Source organism: Synchiropus splendidus, chromosome 6, assembly GCF_027744825.2.
Source record: "Synchiropus splendidus isolate RoL2022-P1 chromosome 6, RoL_Sspl_1.0, whole genome shotgun sequence".
NCBI classification, from domain to species: domain Eukaryota; kingdom Metazoa; phylum Chordata; class Actinopteri; order Syngnathiformes; family Callionymidae; genus Synchiropus; species Synchiropus splendidus.
In genome coordinates this window covers 80081-96212 of record NC_071339.1, presented here as the reverse complement: position 1 = coordinate 96212, position 16132 = coordinate 80081, and the positions used below count along the sequence as shown (strand labels likewise).

Genomic DNA, 16132 nt, shown 5'->3' with positions numbered 1-16132 from the left:
AAGGCAAGTGGCACAGTACGAGCGCTCAGTAAGAGACTGTATATCTGTGGTGTATGTGATCGCGACATTGTTACAGTTGGTCCATATTTCCTCTCTGCTCTCTGGCACTGTCAGTCCTCCTGTGTGCATAGCACTGGTCATGCTGCCATCAGGAGACTGCACTATCTTGAAACTCAACTCTGAGCACGGTGGGAAGAGGATGCGTGTCTGTGCCTCTCATTGCAGAAACCTCTTTCCCAATACACTTTTTGTGGGTGTTTTTGATGGAATGTGGGTGGACTGGTCATCCAACCTGATGTTTCTTCAGCCATGGCAGCAGGTTGGCTTTTCAAGTCACCAAAGAAGGTTGGAAGGCGGCTTTCTTAACCGCAGTACTGAGTTTTCTCCTGTTTCGACTAAACCACCCGGCGATGGAACACTGCAGTTTTGCACAGAACTCCATCAAAAACGCTTCATTAAGCATTTGTTGTCCTCAACCACGCCGGCTATGTTACAACAGAGGACATGTCCTCACTGAGCCGGACTATCATCAATATTTATGATGAGACGCTGTGTGGCATTTTTTCCCTTTAGAGTCTGTTTTGGTCATGTTTTACAAATGCAGCATGCACAGTGCCTATGTGACGGCAGCGTCGATGTTATGGTGACCATTAAGTTTCCACTGGAGAGTCTTTCATGCACGTATGAACAAACCCCACATTACAGCAGAGAATATAATCCAGAGGTCTTTATTGAATTTGCAGATATCATATATTGCAATCATGCTTTTCCATATCAACACAATCTAAAGACATTTATGACATATTTTTACATATGATATTGTACATGAGGCCCAAGGTACAGCAGCTAGAGTTATAGAAAAGAATATTCTCTGACTAAACATTGCATTATTACTCTATACTGTTATTGTACATGTTCTTATTTTTTATTACGGTTGAGTGAAACGAGTCCTTAACGTTCGGAGATTTATCACTGCAGAAAAAATACACCTTCAGTGTTGAGAGAAAATCAAAAGGAAAGGGGGATGAGGTTGTACAGACATTCACAGATACATGGAGCACACAATTTTCATCATTGAAGAGAGAAAACAAAAAATTGGAATGATAACTTCATACAAAATTGACTCAACCCCATTTTTCATTTGAATTCACATATCTTCATTAATAAAAATATAAATAAACTGGAGTAAAACAACCTGATTTCTGTCGCACGTAGCTGGCACATAAGCAAATACACCGTGTGATAGTCAGGTGTCTGGTCTCTCATGACGACTGCTGTTAATGGTTTGGTATTGCCCAACAAACATGATATGTAACAACAGGTTTCTGTTGACCCTGTGAAAAGGAATAGTTTCACTGGTGTTGGCTTACATCTGGCTTCACCCTGATGTTGTAACAGTACAGACGCCGCTTGTGTCTTCCCTCGCCAGCTAAAGTCATCCTCCAGAGGAAAGGAGCGAAACACTGGAAAGGAAAGGAGCAAAATGGCAAATAAAAAGGGAGGCAACACTTTGGATGGACTCTCCTCCCAAGCCTGTGCGTTTCTCTTCACACTGGGTTGCTGTCAGGATTAGTGTCTGCTCAGTACAGCAAGTTTGTATCATGCAATTCAGCATGTTCACAGAGAGTTTGGTTCCATCTACCTTTTTTTTTTTTTTTTTTCCTGAGGAGTGGGTGACTAGATAGACGATATAAGGAGATACGAGTTAACAGTCAGAAGGTTTGCAGCTATTCCAGAAATACAGCAGGTGCAGTCTTTTTGCCCTCCAAATACATATAGTGTATCTTCAACAGAGATGTGCTGGAAGAAAGACTGTGATTCCCGTTTGTCCCAACCAATCTTCCGAACTGTGCTTCAATGTGTTTGGTCCCGCTCATGATCAAAAATAGAAAAGACGATTGGAACCACACGACAGTCACGTGATATGAATCATACAGCTGACGCTTGCCAGTTCCGCTAGCACTCGAGGTCATTTGTGCTTTTTTTTTCTTTTTTGCAACATGTGGTGTTTAACACTTGCCTCTGCAAATGTGCAAATGTGATGCAATGTTTACTGTGAAACAACAGATTTGGCCTGACCTGCCGCACATTCCCATATCGACTTTGCTTCAAATTGAACTCAATTGTTCCACTACGACATATTTATTTCACAAACAAGCATTTTTTTATTTGTACAGTAGTTTAGTTTCCTAACATCTCCAAAGTAGCACACGACTATTGTAGGCCTTTGATATTTAAATTATACATGTAATATACAGGAATTTACTTAGTCACATTTGATTTTCTAGAAAGACTTTTTTTTGTTTGTTTCTTGTTTTTTGCAAAATTAAAATTCATACTTACTCAACTATAGTTTTCTTTTTTTTCTTTAGATCTCTGAATTGTGCAAACCAAAATAAACAAAAGAAGAAATATGAAGTGTGATCAGGTCGGTCTCACGTGGCTCCTGGAGGTAGGTGAATAAAAGCGGACATGGACGTTGCCAACCTTAATCCCTATTCTGCTGCTAGAGTGGACCATAAAGACAAAGAAAGGACATGGATTTCTAGATGTACGCTTCCTCGTTGGCAGGATTCTGGCTCTGGCTTTCAGTTTGCTGTTCTGGGCCATTTTCTTGAGCCTTGACCAGAACCACAGGCTTGATCATCATCCGCAGACGCTGCATGGGCGAGACAGAGAACATGCTCAGTGCTGACATCGTCTATTGGAATGAAGAAATCACACTTCAATGTCTATGTTCATTTGAAGAAAAAAACAACAACTTTAAAAACAATTTGTCCAACAGTCCAATGATAAATACAAAAGAAAAGTGTGTTATTTTATTCCCAACTTGGTATCAACAAGCATGCAGATGTCTTGGAAACCGCAGTGGTCCAATCTGTCACATACACAGTACACTAGCACATCAATCTACAGATGTCTTGTAATCTTGTGACCTTCTACCATCTGATTTCAACTGCTAATGCTTTTGTCAATGCAAAGTAAGATCAACTCAAGTCTCATGTCGTAGGCTCAACTGTCCAGGGCCATGGAGAGCGTGAGGAAGAGGTGAAGAAGCGGGTGCAGGCAGGATGGAATCACTGGAGAAAAGTCTCAGGTGTGATGTGTGACAAAAGGATGAAAGGGAAAGTGTCCTGAAGGGTGGTGAGGCCAGCAACATTGTATGGTTTGGAAACAGTGTCACTGAGGAGAAGACAGGAGGCAGAGCTGGAGGTAGCAGAGATGAAGATGCTGAGCTTCTCTCTGGGAGTGAGTGCAGGATGATGATAGGATAGGATCAGAGGGACGGCACATGTGCTCAGGTGTTTAGGAGACCAAGTCAGAGAGGCTGGATGGAGATGGTTTGGACATGGACAGAGGAGAGAGAGAGAGAGAGAGAGAGCCAGTACATTGGTAGATGAAGATGTTGAGATGTTGGAGCTGCCAGGCAGAAGGTGGAGAGGAAGGCCACATGATGGAGGTGGTGAAGGAGGACATGAGGTTTGAGAGAAGAGGAAGCAGTGGACAGGGGGAGATGGAGGAGGAGGATCCGCTGAAGGGAGAAGCCCAAAGAGAAAGGAGAAGAAGAAGAGCAACCTCCATGCCATCCAGTCAGGACAATGTGCTGACGCTGATGACGCAATGTCCTGTGGCATCAATGAGAGTCAAAGTCAGCCATGACACTGAGAACCTTCCATCCCTCTTGCTAGACTTGAGCCTCTGCTACAAACTGGTAGATGACAACATCATCTCCAACACAAACATCTGCCTCGTCTGCCAGATCGAACAAACCAGACTCACAACTTCACATAAGACCAAAATATTCTTGCACTGGAGATGGAAGATCTGAAGCCATGCTGCATGCGCTTCAAGTGCCTCTGAAAGCAGCGCCCAAAATGAGCTCGCAGCCTCCATCAGCCCACTGATTGCTACAATACCATCTGACACCTGCAGCTTCCTCTGTTGTGGAGGACTCAGGAGAGCAGTGAGGGAAACCTGCATCTTCTGTTCTCAATGCTCAATGTGAGTATATGTCTTCACTATACATGTTCTCCACATATTGTCTTCCAGTCAGGGAATTTTCATGCAATGTTAATCACTCAGGTGTTTCCTCGGTTGCTCCACTGGACATCAGCAGGCAACAATGCCAGCCATTAATGTCAAGTACGATGAGAAATACTCCATGATATCGGTACTGATGAGATATGTTATCACAGGAGAGCACTTGAAGAAGCTTGTTGCTTTTTTCACCTCACCTCTTTGTACGTGCCCTTCAGGTTAAGGAACATGTAGCCCATGTAGCCGGGGATGAGGATCATGGAAGAGAGGGCCATCAGCCATCCCACTCCCTGACCCCAGGCCGGGAAGACATAGTCGCCCATGGTGAGCGGAACCATCTGCACTGCACTGAACAAGAACACTCCCTGGCAACGAAAAAAAAAGGTTGCCTTAGGCTCATTTCACATTGAATTTCAGTGTCACAATGAAAGAGCATGGATCATGCGGACGCCAAGACGTGCTCAGCTAAAGACCAAGGTCCATACTTACAGCAACAATGAGTGGAGTGAAAACACACCAGCAGGCCTTCCACCACAGACACGGCTTGTACCCGATCATTTCTTCAATGTTCTCATAGAACTTGTTCACACCTTGGGGTACACACCAACATCAGAATGTAAAGGTGTTATCACTACAATATTAATATTCAACAAAAGTCATGGGGCCGTGACTGCAGTTGCAAAAGAGCTGATGTAAACGCCCGCATGTATCCGTGTGTCTGTCTCTCAGCAAAATCATCACCATCACATTTTGGGGAAATAAGGAAAAGTTCATTCAATGTTGCTGGTGTTGTGGATTTCCATCAAGAAGCGAGAAGTTTTATCTTCATTGAGTTGCCGTATGCTGTGCTTTATTGCCCTACAAATGGATTTGTGTCAAAGCAACTTAGAGAAGCGCCTGACCAAAGCAGCCTCACGTGCTGCTCTTCGTGGGTCCTTCTGCACTCTGCTCCTCCTTTAGCGGAGTTTTGGTGACTGAATATTCGGTGCATCCCTAATGGCTTCATACGTTGTTCTGCTGTTTTGACTAATCTGCAGAATTAGCAGAGAGGGTGCCATTTGTGACACATACAGCAATAATAACAATCATAATGCCCCAATTACACAGCATCTTTTCTGAGCATTAACAGACAAAGCAGAACTTCATCATGAACCTACAAAGAACTTTCAAACAAGCGCGGTTAAACTAGGTTTTCAAACCAAAATCTCTCGGCAAAATGGAAGTCATGAATTTTCCAGCCAGTTAGAGGCATGAGGGAGATTTCTCGCTGAGTCACAGCAGTCCAGGTGGGGCATGAAGACATGACTGTCTTCTTCTAGGTTGGCATGTGGCAGCATGGGTTCGATTTGACATACTATTGCTCAGTGAAGGCAACAGAACTGGAGTGTTTTTTTTTGCTTTGCAGTACAGTCAGCTAGCTCTCACCATTTCAACGCATCACATATTAGACATTCATGAGACAATCTAATGCATTCAAAAGACACTGTGGAGGTTTGTCATCATGTGTGGTCACGATCACAAGGGTGACATCATTCATGACGGACTTAATGTCTTGGTAATGTAATGTAACCTAAAGGCCATAGCAATAGTGTGGGTCGTGACAATGACACATCACACAGCTCAGTATTAAGACTACAGCTGACTCTAACATAACAAGCACACTGTATAGTGTTATTACACACAACACTGGCTGCATTACATTCACGACCTTCTGTACTTCATCGACCTTGTTTCAGTTACTGTTCATGACTGCAAATATTCCGGGCGTCATCACACCTTATGAATGCATTGTAATGAGTGGGTGCAAGTAAACAAGCTTCTCCATAGGTTAAATCAAATCAAATTTGCCTTCAGTAATATGTTTCTGTTAATCTAAATCTAATGTATTATTGACGCTTTCCTCCATTATTATCATTATTTCTGTTGAATCACCATAATGTCATCAGGTGATCTGTGCAACAGCATGTGTGGTGCCATCACTGGCAACAACCAACTCCAAAGCTATTGTGACTCCCCATGATGCTCTGCAATGCTCTGATGCAAATACATTGTGGTTTTTACACATTAAAGTGCTCTAATGTGCTGTCTCCACTACTCCTCCTCATTATTTGGTTTTTCAGCAAGTAAATATTCTTAAATAGAGTTTGAAATGATTTTTCTAAAAGCACACCTGGTCAGGCTTGATTCCTTTTTTGAATGTGGATTCTTGATGTTGAAGAGTGACCCAAAATTGTACACACATCATCTTAATTGTTTCTTACATTAAAATGCACATTTCAAAAGCAACAGTAGATTCTCGGGGCAACCCACCATAAAACCATGAAATGGAAATGCACTCAAAGAAGACCAAGAAGAGCAGAGACATTCCACTTGCGGAGTAGTAGTCAAAGAGCTTGAAGACATACAACCCTCCCTGTGAAAGGACAGAAACCATTAGATGGTGCAGTTACAGTACAGCACTTGTGGAATCATGTCAGGGCAAGAGCGCCATCTCATTCGCCAGACTGTCTGTAACTGAACATGACCAATATCCCTGGACATCGACTGCTGTCATGAATACAATCCTCCAGCTGAGGGAGCAGCTCAAACGGCCAGTTCTATGACGGGAATCTGGTGTGGCAGAAAAGAAGTGTCAGTGGCGGACTTGACCTTGGCCCGCAGGGGTTTGTATTATTGACTGACACCGGGAACACAGAGAGCTGGCTTTGATCCCAGTAGGGTCTTGAATTTTGACACTCACATGCCATTAACTGGCCATTATGTCAATGTATACAGTTTAGTGTTTGTAGAAGAAACATATGATTTGTTACATATTAGTTTTGGATACATTATATATTCACATCATTGTGTGAATTTTGGAATCTAGGTACCTGAGAAAACACACGTGTGTGTGTGTGTGTGTGGTGAATGAGTGTAAGACCACGAAGTGCTTCATTCTTTTAGCGCTGCTGACGTCAGTCATAATATGATGGTTATCGTAATTTCCATGAAGCAAAGACTGAACCCTGCCGCCCTGTTAATTTGTTCACAGTCAGTCACAGTCGAAGAAATCTTGAAAACTTGCAACCAAATCACACAAGTCACTTTTGAAAATCATCCAGATTATCAACTTGTTAAAGGTGATATGTGCCACCAGCGAGTTACAATCTCATGTCATCCGTGGTTTACAATCACACAAGTGGGACATTGATACATTGCATGCAATAGCTTTAGCTGCATTATTGTTGTGCTTATATTACCCCCCCGCCCCCTTGGGCCACTTTGTCAATCATTTTGCTTTGCCATGTTTCTACAAATGTTTTTTTCCATCAGTTTAGGCACCACAACTATGGACTGAAGAAGGGACAGCAGTCACTGTGAGTTCTTAGGAGGATACTAACCCATCCAAAAATGTGGACTGTGGGAGAGAGCTGTTGCAGAAGTTCTTGTTTACCTGTGTGATGTTGGACAGTCCAATGGCATAGGAGATGACACAGACGATGGCGATAAAGATTTCCCGGCGTTTTCGGAGAACGTGAGGGAACTCATCCACCAATGCAGTGATGAAGCCCTCAACAGTGCAGAACTGGGAAGAGTGTAATGGTGTGACACATGAGGCACAATACAATCCCAATAGAAAGTGTTTTGTCTTCACCTGGCTGTCAATCCCCAACATCAGCAGCATAGAGAAAAAGAGGATTGCCCAGAGAGGAGAAATTGGGAGTTGGGTGACGGCCTCCGGATAAGCCAGAAATGCAAGTCCAGGTCCTGGGAAATACAAAAGCATTGAAGCTATACACAGGCACAAATGTCCGATGGGAGTATTGTATATTCGTTTTTTTTGTCATCAGTGTGTTGCTAGCATGTCGTTACTTTTGATGTTTGACGTCGTCTCAGCGTTGTTTAAGTTCATTTCCTTTGCCAGTGAGTTCCACTCTTCCACTTCCACTATGGCAGTGTACATTTGTCTCAGTGAGGGTCTAGCACGGGGGTGGTAGAAGTTCCCTCTTCTTCTCTGCTCCTCCTCATCGCTTTAGTTAGTTTCTACAGTCTGGGTAGATGATCCGGAGGCAGTCCATTTCTGGCTCTAAACATGACGCACAGTGCTCGTGTCTTTACTAGCTCAGGTCACTTGGGTGCTGCTCCTGTATTAGCTAATACTTCTGTGATAAACGCTCGATCACTATTATAACCGCAGAAGCATATTCAGTGGTTTGTATTACTTTGGCAAGTGTTCCCCCGCACCTCCACCAGAGTGTCCTCATCACTCTTTCATTCAAGTAGCATTTATTTGTCCATTATACACCGCTGTGTGGGTATTTTCATTCTGTCATTCTGTCGTCATGTGCTGTTTCAGTGGGAGCTGCTCGTCCGCACTGAAACCCAGAAATTTCACCACTAATACTCTTTCCATGAAGTTGCCACCTACATTTCGTATTGAAGAGTTCAGAATTGAGCCATTTCGACACTTAAGGACATTCACTGTTGTTTATACGTGATTCATGTGCTCCACACAGTGCAGATATCCGGAATATAGTGTATGAAGAACTTGGGTCCCAGAACTGAGCCTTGAGGCATTCAACATTCTGTCTCTATCTTTCTGGTTATCTACCGCCACATACAGTTTCCTCCTGCCTCAGGTAGCTTTTCCATCGGGCCTTTTTCTGGGCATCTACAACACTTCCTCTTCCTGCTGTTGATTTTCAAAAGTTGACATTTCCTTCTTCTGTCCTCTGTCTTCTGTGCTCTCTCTCGGGTCATGTGGTTGGTATCACTCATGAATACCCTCAGCTGGTCACTCATGTCCATGCATAGCAGTCCACTTCTGTGGTTTTTGAAGACGTTATCTCTGAATGGTTGTTACAGGCCTTACACCCTAGAAGACGTCCTCTGTTGTGGAGTGCACGCAGGTTGTTGTCGGTTGTCGTTGGATACTGTCACACTTGTTTACTAACACAAGTATTGTCAAAGAAAGCTCTACTATTGTTCTCTTTTTTCACGGAGTCCAGAAAACATGTTTCAGAAAAGTCCTCTCTTGTGTCTTGATGTTTCAGTAAAAGAATAGCACAGTAAGAAGCTCCTCCTTGTGCCCGTTATCACTATCGAGTTTCAACAATTACCTGAAGCTGCCACGTCTTCGATTGGCCTCTTTGTTACATTTGCCATGAATCCCACGATGGAGAAGATGACAAAGCCGGCGAACATGCTGGTGAAGGAGTTGATGCAGCAGACAATGACAGAATCTCTGTTGGAGGAAAACAGAGCGGAAGCCAGCCATTGTCACGCTCATATCGATTCCTTATCAACCTGACACACATTGTCCGGAGGGAGGGGCGGAGCTGCAGCTATCCCAAACAGCTGAACGCCTATCTCATGCTGACGGTGGTTGTTCTCAGACAATGTGGGAGACATGGGCGGGAGAAGAGTGTGGGGGTGGTGCAGGAGTGGAATGAGTTACCTGTAAACATTGTTGTTGAAGGGATTGTAGCTGCCAAGGGCAATCAGCGAGCCTAATCCCAGGCCATAGGAGAAAAAGATCTGAGTGGCAGCATCCAGCCAAACCTGAGATCCAAAAAAGAGACAGGTGACTCAGCACAGCATGAAGAACCCTCATCCTAACGCGTCACATCAATACAAGGCTCGATGTAGAACCCTGCCGGCAGCTCCCTTCTGTTAACATCATTGTATGCTCAAGATACAAAGAAGACTGTGTTCATAGTACACACTCACGTCCCAAGTCTCCTGCTGATAGAGAAAACCTCCAAAATACAAAAGTGATTGACACTTGATCCTGTCTGAAGAACGAGTTGCAGCTCTCTGTTTCTGGGCTGTAATGTGATATGTAGCACTGTTTTCATATCTCATCTACTGAATAGCAGCGTGACATGTGAAATGCAGCTGTACAAGTTTGCAGAAACTGCTCCAGCGGCCCTGGCATCTCAACAGGGCTTCTTGGTTCGTCACGTCTCACTTGTGCCCACCCACCCCACTTGACTCAATTGTTTACTTGTCGTGTACGTTAACCTAATTTGCACTGGCATGTGTCGGACCTGTTCAAACATCTGCTCATGCTGCCTGGTGCAATGAGAGTAAAGCTCTTGCACAGTCAGCGCTCATCCTCATTCTGTAGTTGGAGGTACCAGTGTTTAAGCTGCGCTCACTTCAGCCCGCCCTTAGGCTGGACTTGGACCTGAGACCCACTCATTGCCAGGATGCAGGTTAACCATCACCAAACACGCCCAGGTAGTTATTCCAATGATCTGTTATGAGTAGTTGTGGTACTAGCCGTACGTATGTCACACAAACCAAAAGGATAAAAGGACTACGTTGTACAAAACAATTAAGTACTACTTTGAGTACTACTTTTCTCCTAAGGTATTACCAAGAAGAAAAACAAATAAACTAAAATGAAGATCAACATTCCGAGGGGAAAATGAAAAGTTTCTGAGAAGTCAGTGGTGTACCTCGGACTCCTTCAGTTTTTCAAAGTTGGGTGTGATGTAGAAGAGGACTCCATCCATGGCTCCAGGTAAAGAGATGCCACGGCAAAAGAGGATGAACAGCATGAAGTATGGATATGTGGCTGAGAAGTACACCACCTGTAAGCCAGGAAAACAATGTGAAGCTCAGCTGTGAAATCACCCTTCACCATGGCTGCTAACACAAGTGTCGTCTGTCAACCTCAAAAGTGTTACGAGGACACTGTCCTCAGAGCTCTGAATGACGCCCCCAGAGTGACACGGTTCACTGGACATGGCCAGATCAATTTCCCTTCTCATCTGGACACACATCGCACCAGGCTATATAAGTCAACACATTGGCTTGAGTCCGTAGACCAACTCATTGCTATTGGATAGAGAACATTTGCTTGTTTCACAGCTACGAGGAGGAACACGGATTTCAGACCGGTAACTTTGGCACCTCCGTTCTGGGCAACTTAAGTGCTTGATGCAATGTAGAGCAGTGAAGAGGGAGTGGGCGGTGCTTCACCTTGAACTGTGAAGGTGTATTTTTGTGAACTTGTTTCATAAACTTTAAGGTGTGAATGTCATTAATGTTTACAGGCTCCTTAACCTATTTTCTTTACGACCAACTTTATCATTGCACTCTTTTTACAGATGTGAATTCAGACTCTCTGAAATGAACAATAAGAAGTGGTTTGTGTGCTACGTAGATATGCTAGATAGGAGACGGGGCAGGAGGCCCTGTCGCGGCTGCACCACTGAGGAGGGGAGAGGAGTTGTTGGCAACTGAAACCCCACATTCTCGTGCAAATCCCAGCTTGAATGGCAACCACTGACGGTTTCCAAGAAATTAGACTTTTAAGACTTTTAAGCATAAGTAAATATGGCCACAGGTGAGAGGAGGCAGGTATCGACCAACAGAATGATGACACTTCACCTAACTTCCTAAACATAGCCAGACATACACGGGCCGGAATAGTCAAAATGACTTTTGTTTTTAATGGTGAGTACCTGCAAAAACTGGTCCGTTTAGATTATTCAGTGGATGATGATGTAAAACACATGAGGGTCGCACATGGTTATTGCACAATTCAGGCTCATCTCAAATGACTTCCACTGAAACTAGGACGGCACCATGCAGCACGGTGGCGCTGATGTTCCGTGTGACTGGAAGGTGGCCGCCTAGTGAGTGTGTTTAGAGGACAGGTTTTGACTCACTGCCATGTGGCGCATATATGCAGCACCTTTCTGAGTGATGTTCACAAAGTGCTTTACAGACAGAGCCGGACCTACAGAACATGTATTTGAAGATTGTTGCTTGTCGAATGTGGTTGAATGGGCTATCCCACTCACAAAACCACTTGTTGTCGAGGTTGTGAGAGTGAAATATGACCGTGAACACCGTACTGCAGCTTAGCAACGTCTCTGTAGAATGGAAGGGGGAGGATGGGTATCCTTTTCCGACTGTGACATTTTGACTCACTTTGCCAGTCCAGCTGACTCCCTTCCAGATGCAGAAGTAGACAAGGACCCAAGCAATGGCAAGTGTGATAGCCAGTGGAACTCGGATCTCTCCCGGCTTCTCCAGACCGTCGGTCAGTTGGTGCATGTTGCGTCTGAAGGGAGAGGGCTTGATACAGTGACACAGTTGATCACCCTAAATAGAGCGGCGATTACAAACGGTCTGATCTGCATGGCGTGGTTGTTGCTTACTCCCAAAACTCCACCACAGCACTGGTCAGATTGGACGTGTCAGCGATGCTGTAGTTGGTGTAGCAGCGCTCAGTATTCCAAGGATTGCCACACGTTTGCCATGGCAGTTCCTGAAAATCAAAGCGTTACAATGAAATAAATCAACCACAGAGAATGCTCTTGTTTTGCTTTTGCTTGGACTGCTCTCCCGCGCTCCGCTGTGCTCTCTTTCCCTCACTGTCAGGCAGCCAAGCCCATGATGCTCGTTGGGGACATTGAGATTTCATGCTTCCCTGAAAGGACTCAATGACTCATCACCATTTATCAATACCTTGTGTAAAGTGCTAATGATGTGGGAAAGGAAGCAATAAATGTAACAGTCCATTGAGAAGTGTCCAGTCTTGTGTGATTGAAGTTGGCACCCTGCAACCATGCGCGCGGTGTCGACCCTTTCTTTGGATGGGATACTCACAGCCGTGAAGGAATTGTACAAGTAGTAAAGAGCCCAGGAGATGATGACGATATAATAGATATTGAGCCAAAACGAGAGAACAGCAGCAGCCAAGCCGACACCTGAAATAACAAGGATTTGTAAATTGTTGTTTTCCCCCAAATAACGCCAACATCTACCTTTGAACATGGGCGCCAGTTTCCAGACTCCAAGCCCACCAATAGAAGTGTACTGACCCAGCGCCGTCTCAAGAAAGAACAGCGGCATGCCAGCGAATATCAGGGTCAAAAAGTAGGGAATCAAGAAGGCCCCTGGATGAGATTGAAGAGGCGAAGGTGGGTCAGTTACAATACACCATGAGATATGTGAAAGCGTTTCATTCCGGATTTTACATGTTTGTCAAAAGAATATTTTGATGGCGTCACGCGGATCCGACCGTCGGTCGGCGACCCGCTCGGTGCGCATTTACGCATGGCTTTGCAATAGATAAATTAACGACGGATGAATCTTGAAAAATGTATGACAGCCGTGTCACGTTCGTGTTCGGTGTAGTGTTGAATGCATCCGTAATAATCCCAATTACCTCCTCCGTTCTTGCCACATAAATAAGGAAATCTCCAGACATTCCCGAGTCCGATTGCATATCCTACACAAGACAGCAGAAAGTCAAATTTTCCAGCCCACGTTTCTCTCTCTGGTGCTTCCTTTTTCGCCTTCTGCACTTTCACCACCAGGGTTTTGGGTTTGTCGTTAGGTGTGGCGCTCGGCCCGTCGTTCACGGTCTCCGTTAAGACTTGTCCGTCCGCGGCTTTGGTCCCGTTTGTGGCCATGGTCGCAGCGCGTTTAGGAGTGTCCTGGCCAATGGTTGATCACCAGATCGGGAAACAGCTCGGGGTCAAGTGAGTCGGCAAAATTCCGCGATTGGAGTCGAGCAAAGAGATATAATGTGGGGAAATGTGGAGCAGGTGCGCGCACAGCCAATCTGAAAAATAAAAATAAAATAAAATATCAATACATGAAATTATGGAAATATTTTAATCCAATTAAAAAATGTACAAACAGCCATCGTTATTATGAAAACACAGTTTTATACACAGTACATGCGGTTGCGAGAACTTTTTTTTAATATGTTTTATATGTTATTTAAATGTCTTGATTAATGAAAGAACGACATCTACAGCGATCGGATCCCGCAATGACGATCACTTATAAGTGTCCGCAGTGGCTCCACTGGCAAATGGCGAAATGTCGAGTCCACGCTTGTCCATTTGCTCGACGTCTGACGGGCCACTTCTCACATGATCCGGTACAAGAGAGAGGCTCCCCGAGCCACATAACGGTGGACTGGAGACCTGATTGAGCCTGAGCGGCTGTGGGCACCAGCCGCCGGAGAGCCGTGTCAATTCTGAGAAACATTTGGGACCAGTGCTCTTTTGTCCGCGCACCCTGGAATATGAGCTGATGGCGTTTTGAAAAATCTTAAAAATGGAAATTGACACGTGATTGCGAAAACAATTCAAACGTTTTTTTTATGTTTTTTTTTTTTTAATATGTAAAACTGCATTCATGCCAATTCTTTGACAGCCCACCGCTGTCAAACACAACCATCAAGTTCCCCGATAAAACACTGGCAGATGAAAATAAAAATGACTTACATGCACTCGCTCTTCTTGCTGGTACACCTGGGTGGAAATCTCCCCAAATCCACAGTTGAAATAAAATGAATCTCAGCGATCAACTTTGCTTGACAGCGAACCTCGGCTCCTGGGAACAAACGCCTCTTGGAGGGCGAGGTGCTGTCCTTAAAGAAGTGGTGCTGAAAGAGAGGAGGGCAGAGAAGACGGCGAGAGACACCGTCTGAGTTGGCGCGAGCGGGGACGTAACATGGAGCCACACTCTCATCTACATAGCGTCAATGTCACCACAAAGTCGACCCTCCCCAACGTCACCATTTCCACCATTTAGACGGCAGCGGGTTTGAGAGAGGCGCATCCTCTTGTCGCAAGGTTTTATATCCTTAGTCCTGCGTCTCCCTCCACCCCCATTTTTTTAAACATCAGCAAGTTTCTCTCAGTTTCACCCTCTAACTCTCTTTTGATCTCACTCCATAGAGCAGTCTGACACACGCGGATTTCATTTAAGTTGAGGGAAAAAATCTTAATTAAAGGGCCAAAACAAGGACTGACTGGTCCGTGAACACTTTGGCATGTGTTGAGAACATTAACATCAAAGATCCTACTATTTGTCACGCTTGATGTTGGGGTTTAACACCGGATTTTGGGTAGCTAATTTTCTCCTAAATGCTCACATGTGAAAATCTGGGCCCAAAATATTTCACCAAATTTCTAAGCAGAAATAATGACGCTGAGTTTTGCATAGTCATTATGAATTCACCTTAGTGTTTCCATCTATCATCACCTATCCATCAATCTGAAAATATAGCATCACCATTGACTCCCCGATCGATTCACCCTTTGCCATTAATCTGCTGATGTAATGCACATTTCATTATTTTTAGGATGAGTCTTGTTAAACGTTTGAAGGGCATCAGCATTTTGCATTTAACCTCCTAGCAAACAAGTCAAACTTTGAGGCCGTCTTCAAAAAGAACCTCTGGGAGCGATCCACAGGGAGACCCCAGAGGCTGCACCAGCTCCTGGCAGGACATGATAAGAGGGTCCCAGCCAATAAGGGAGTCAGGGTGAGGGAGATAATTAAAAAAAAACAAAAAAAAAACTGGGCTATATAATCTTCTTAGACGGCTGTCTTTCCAACACAAAATACCCTTGTGGAACATCCAAAATGAGTGGTGTCAAAGCTGACTTCAACTCAGACGCGATAACTCATCGCTCACACAAGGATAATCCCACTGGCTTGAAAGTTTAGCTGGTGGCCACTGACTTAAGCATTAGAATAGTTAATATTAATAATATTGTTTATATTAAATGATTTCAATTTAAGCAATTAAAAATGAGACCGTAACAAAATTTTTAAATGTCACTTAACTCATGTTCAGCTCACTGTCAGAAAGTGTTAACCACAAATAATAAAACATACAGACAAAAACAAACGTCCCAATGCACAGACAGAGTGCAGACACCTGCCAAGCAGCTAAATGCTGCTCACATTGTGTTTTAACCATCTTATTTGTGTTTTATGCTTTTATTATTTTTCTTTTGGTTGTTTGTAAAATCCGGGTTCTAGGCTGCCCTCATTGGCGCCAATTGAATTTGTTGTGGAGCCGCTACTAAAAGAAAAAACGAAACAAAACAAATGTTGAAATAGGTTACGAGCGAGACAATTACAACAGCAACTGCTGAATTCTACATGGCAGCAACTCTCCTCTGTTTCTGCTGTAGGCAGATTTTGATCCACCTCACCACCAGGCGGGAAAAACAACACAACACGAAGATGGCGAGCCCGTGAAGGCTGAGCTCACTTTATTATTATTATTATCATTATTATTATGACTCCATGCGAAACTTGGTCCGCAGGCTTTGTCTGGTCG

The 16132-nt window shown here is 44.2% G+C and overlaps 1 protein-coding gene across 1 annotated transcript; it reads right to left on the bottom strand.

Annotated features, from left to right (window-relative positions):
* Positions 1–722: 722 nt before the first annotated feature.
* Positions 723–14612, bottom strand: slc6a1b (solute carrier family 6 member 1b). The gene is made up of 15 exons (XM_053869286.1): positions 14280–14612; positions 13208–13606; positions 12804–12935; positions 12646–12746; positions 12195–12304; positions 11965–12097; positions 10482–10616; positions 9476–9579; positions 9138–9262; positions 7673–7785; positions 7472–7603; positions 6349–6451; positions 4528–4628; positions 4236–4403; positions 723–2659 (listed from the first exon to the last, which is right to left on the bottom strand). Exons 2-15 carry the CDS (start codon positions 13452–13454, stop codon positions 2546–2548), a joined length of 1818 nt encoding a protein of 605 aa, XP_053725261.1. The 5' UTR covers positions 13455–13606; positions 14280–14612; the 3' UTR covers positions 723–2545.
* Between the last annotated feature and the right edge of the window lie 1520 nt (positions 14613–16132).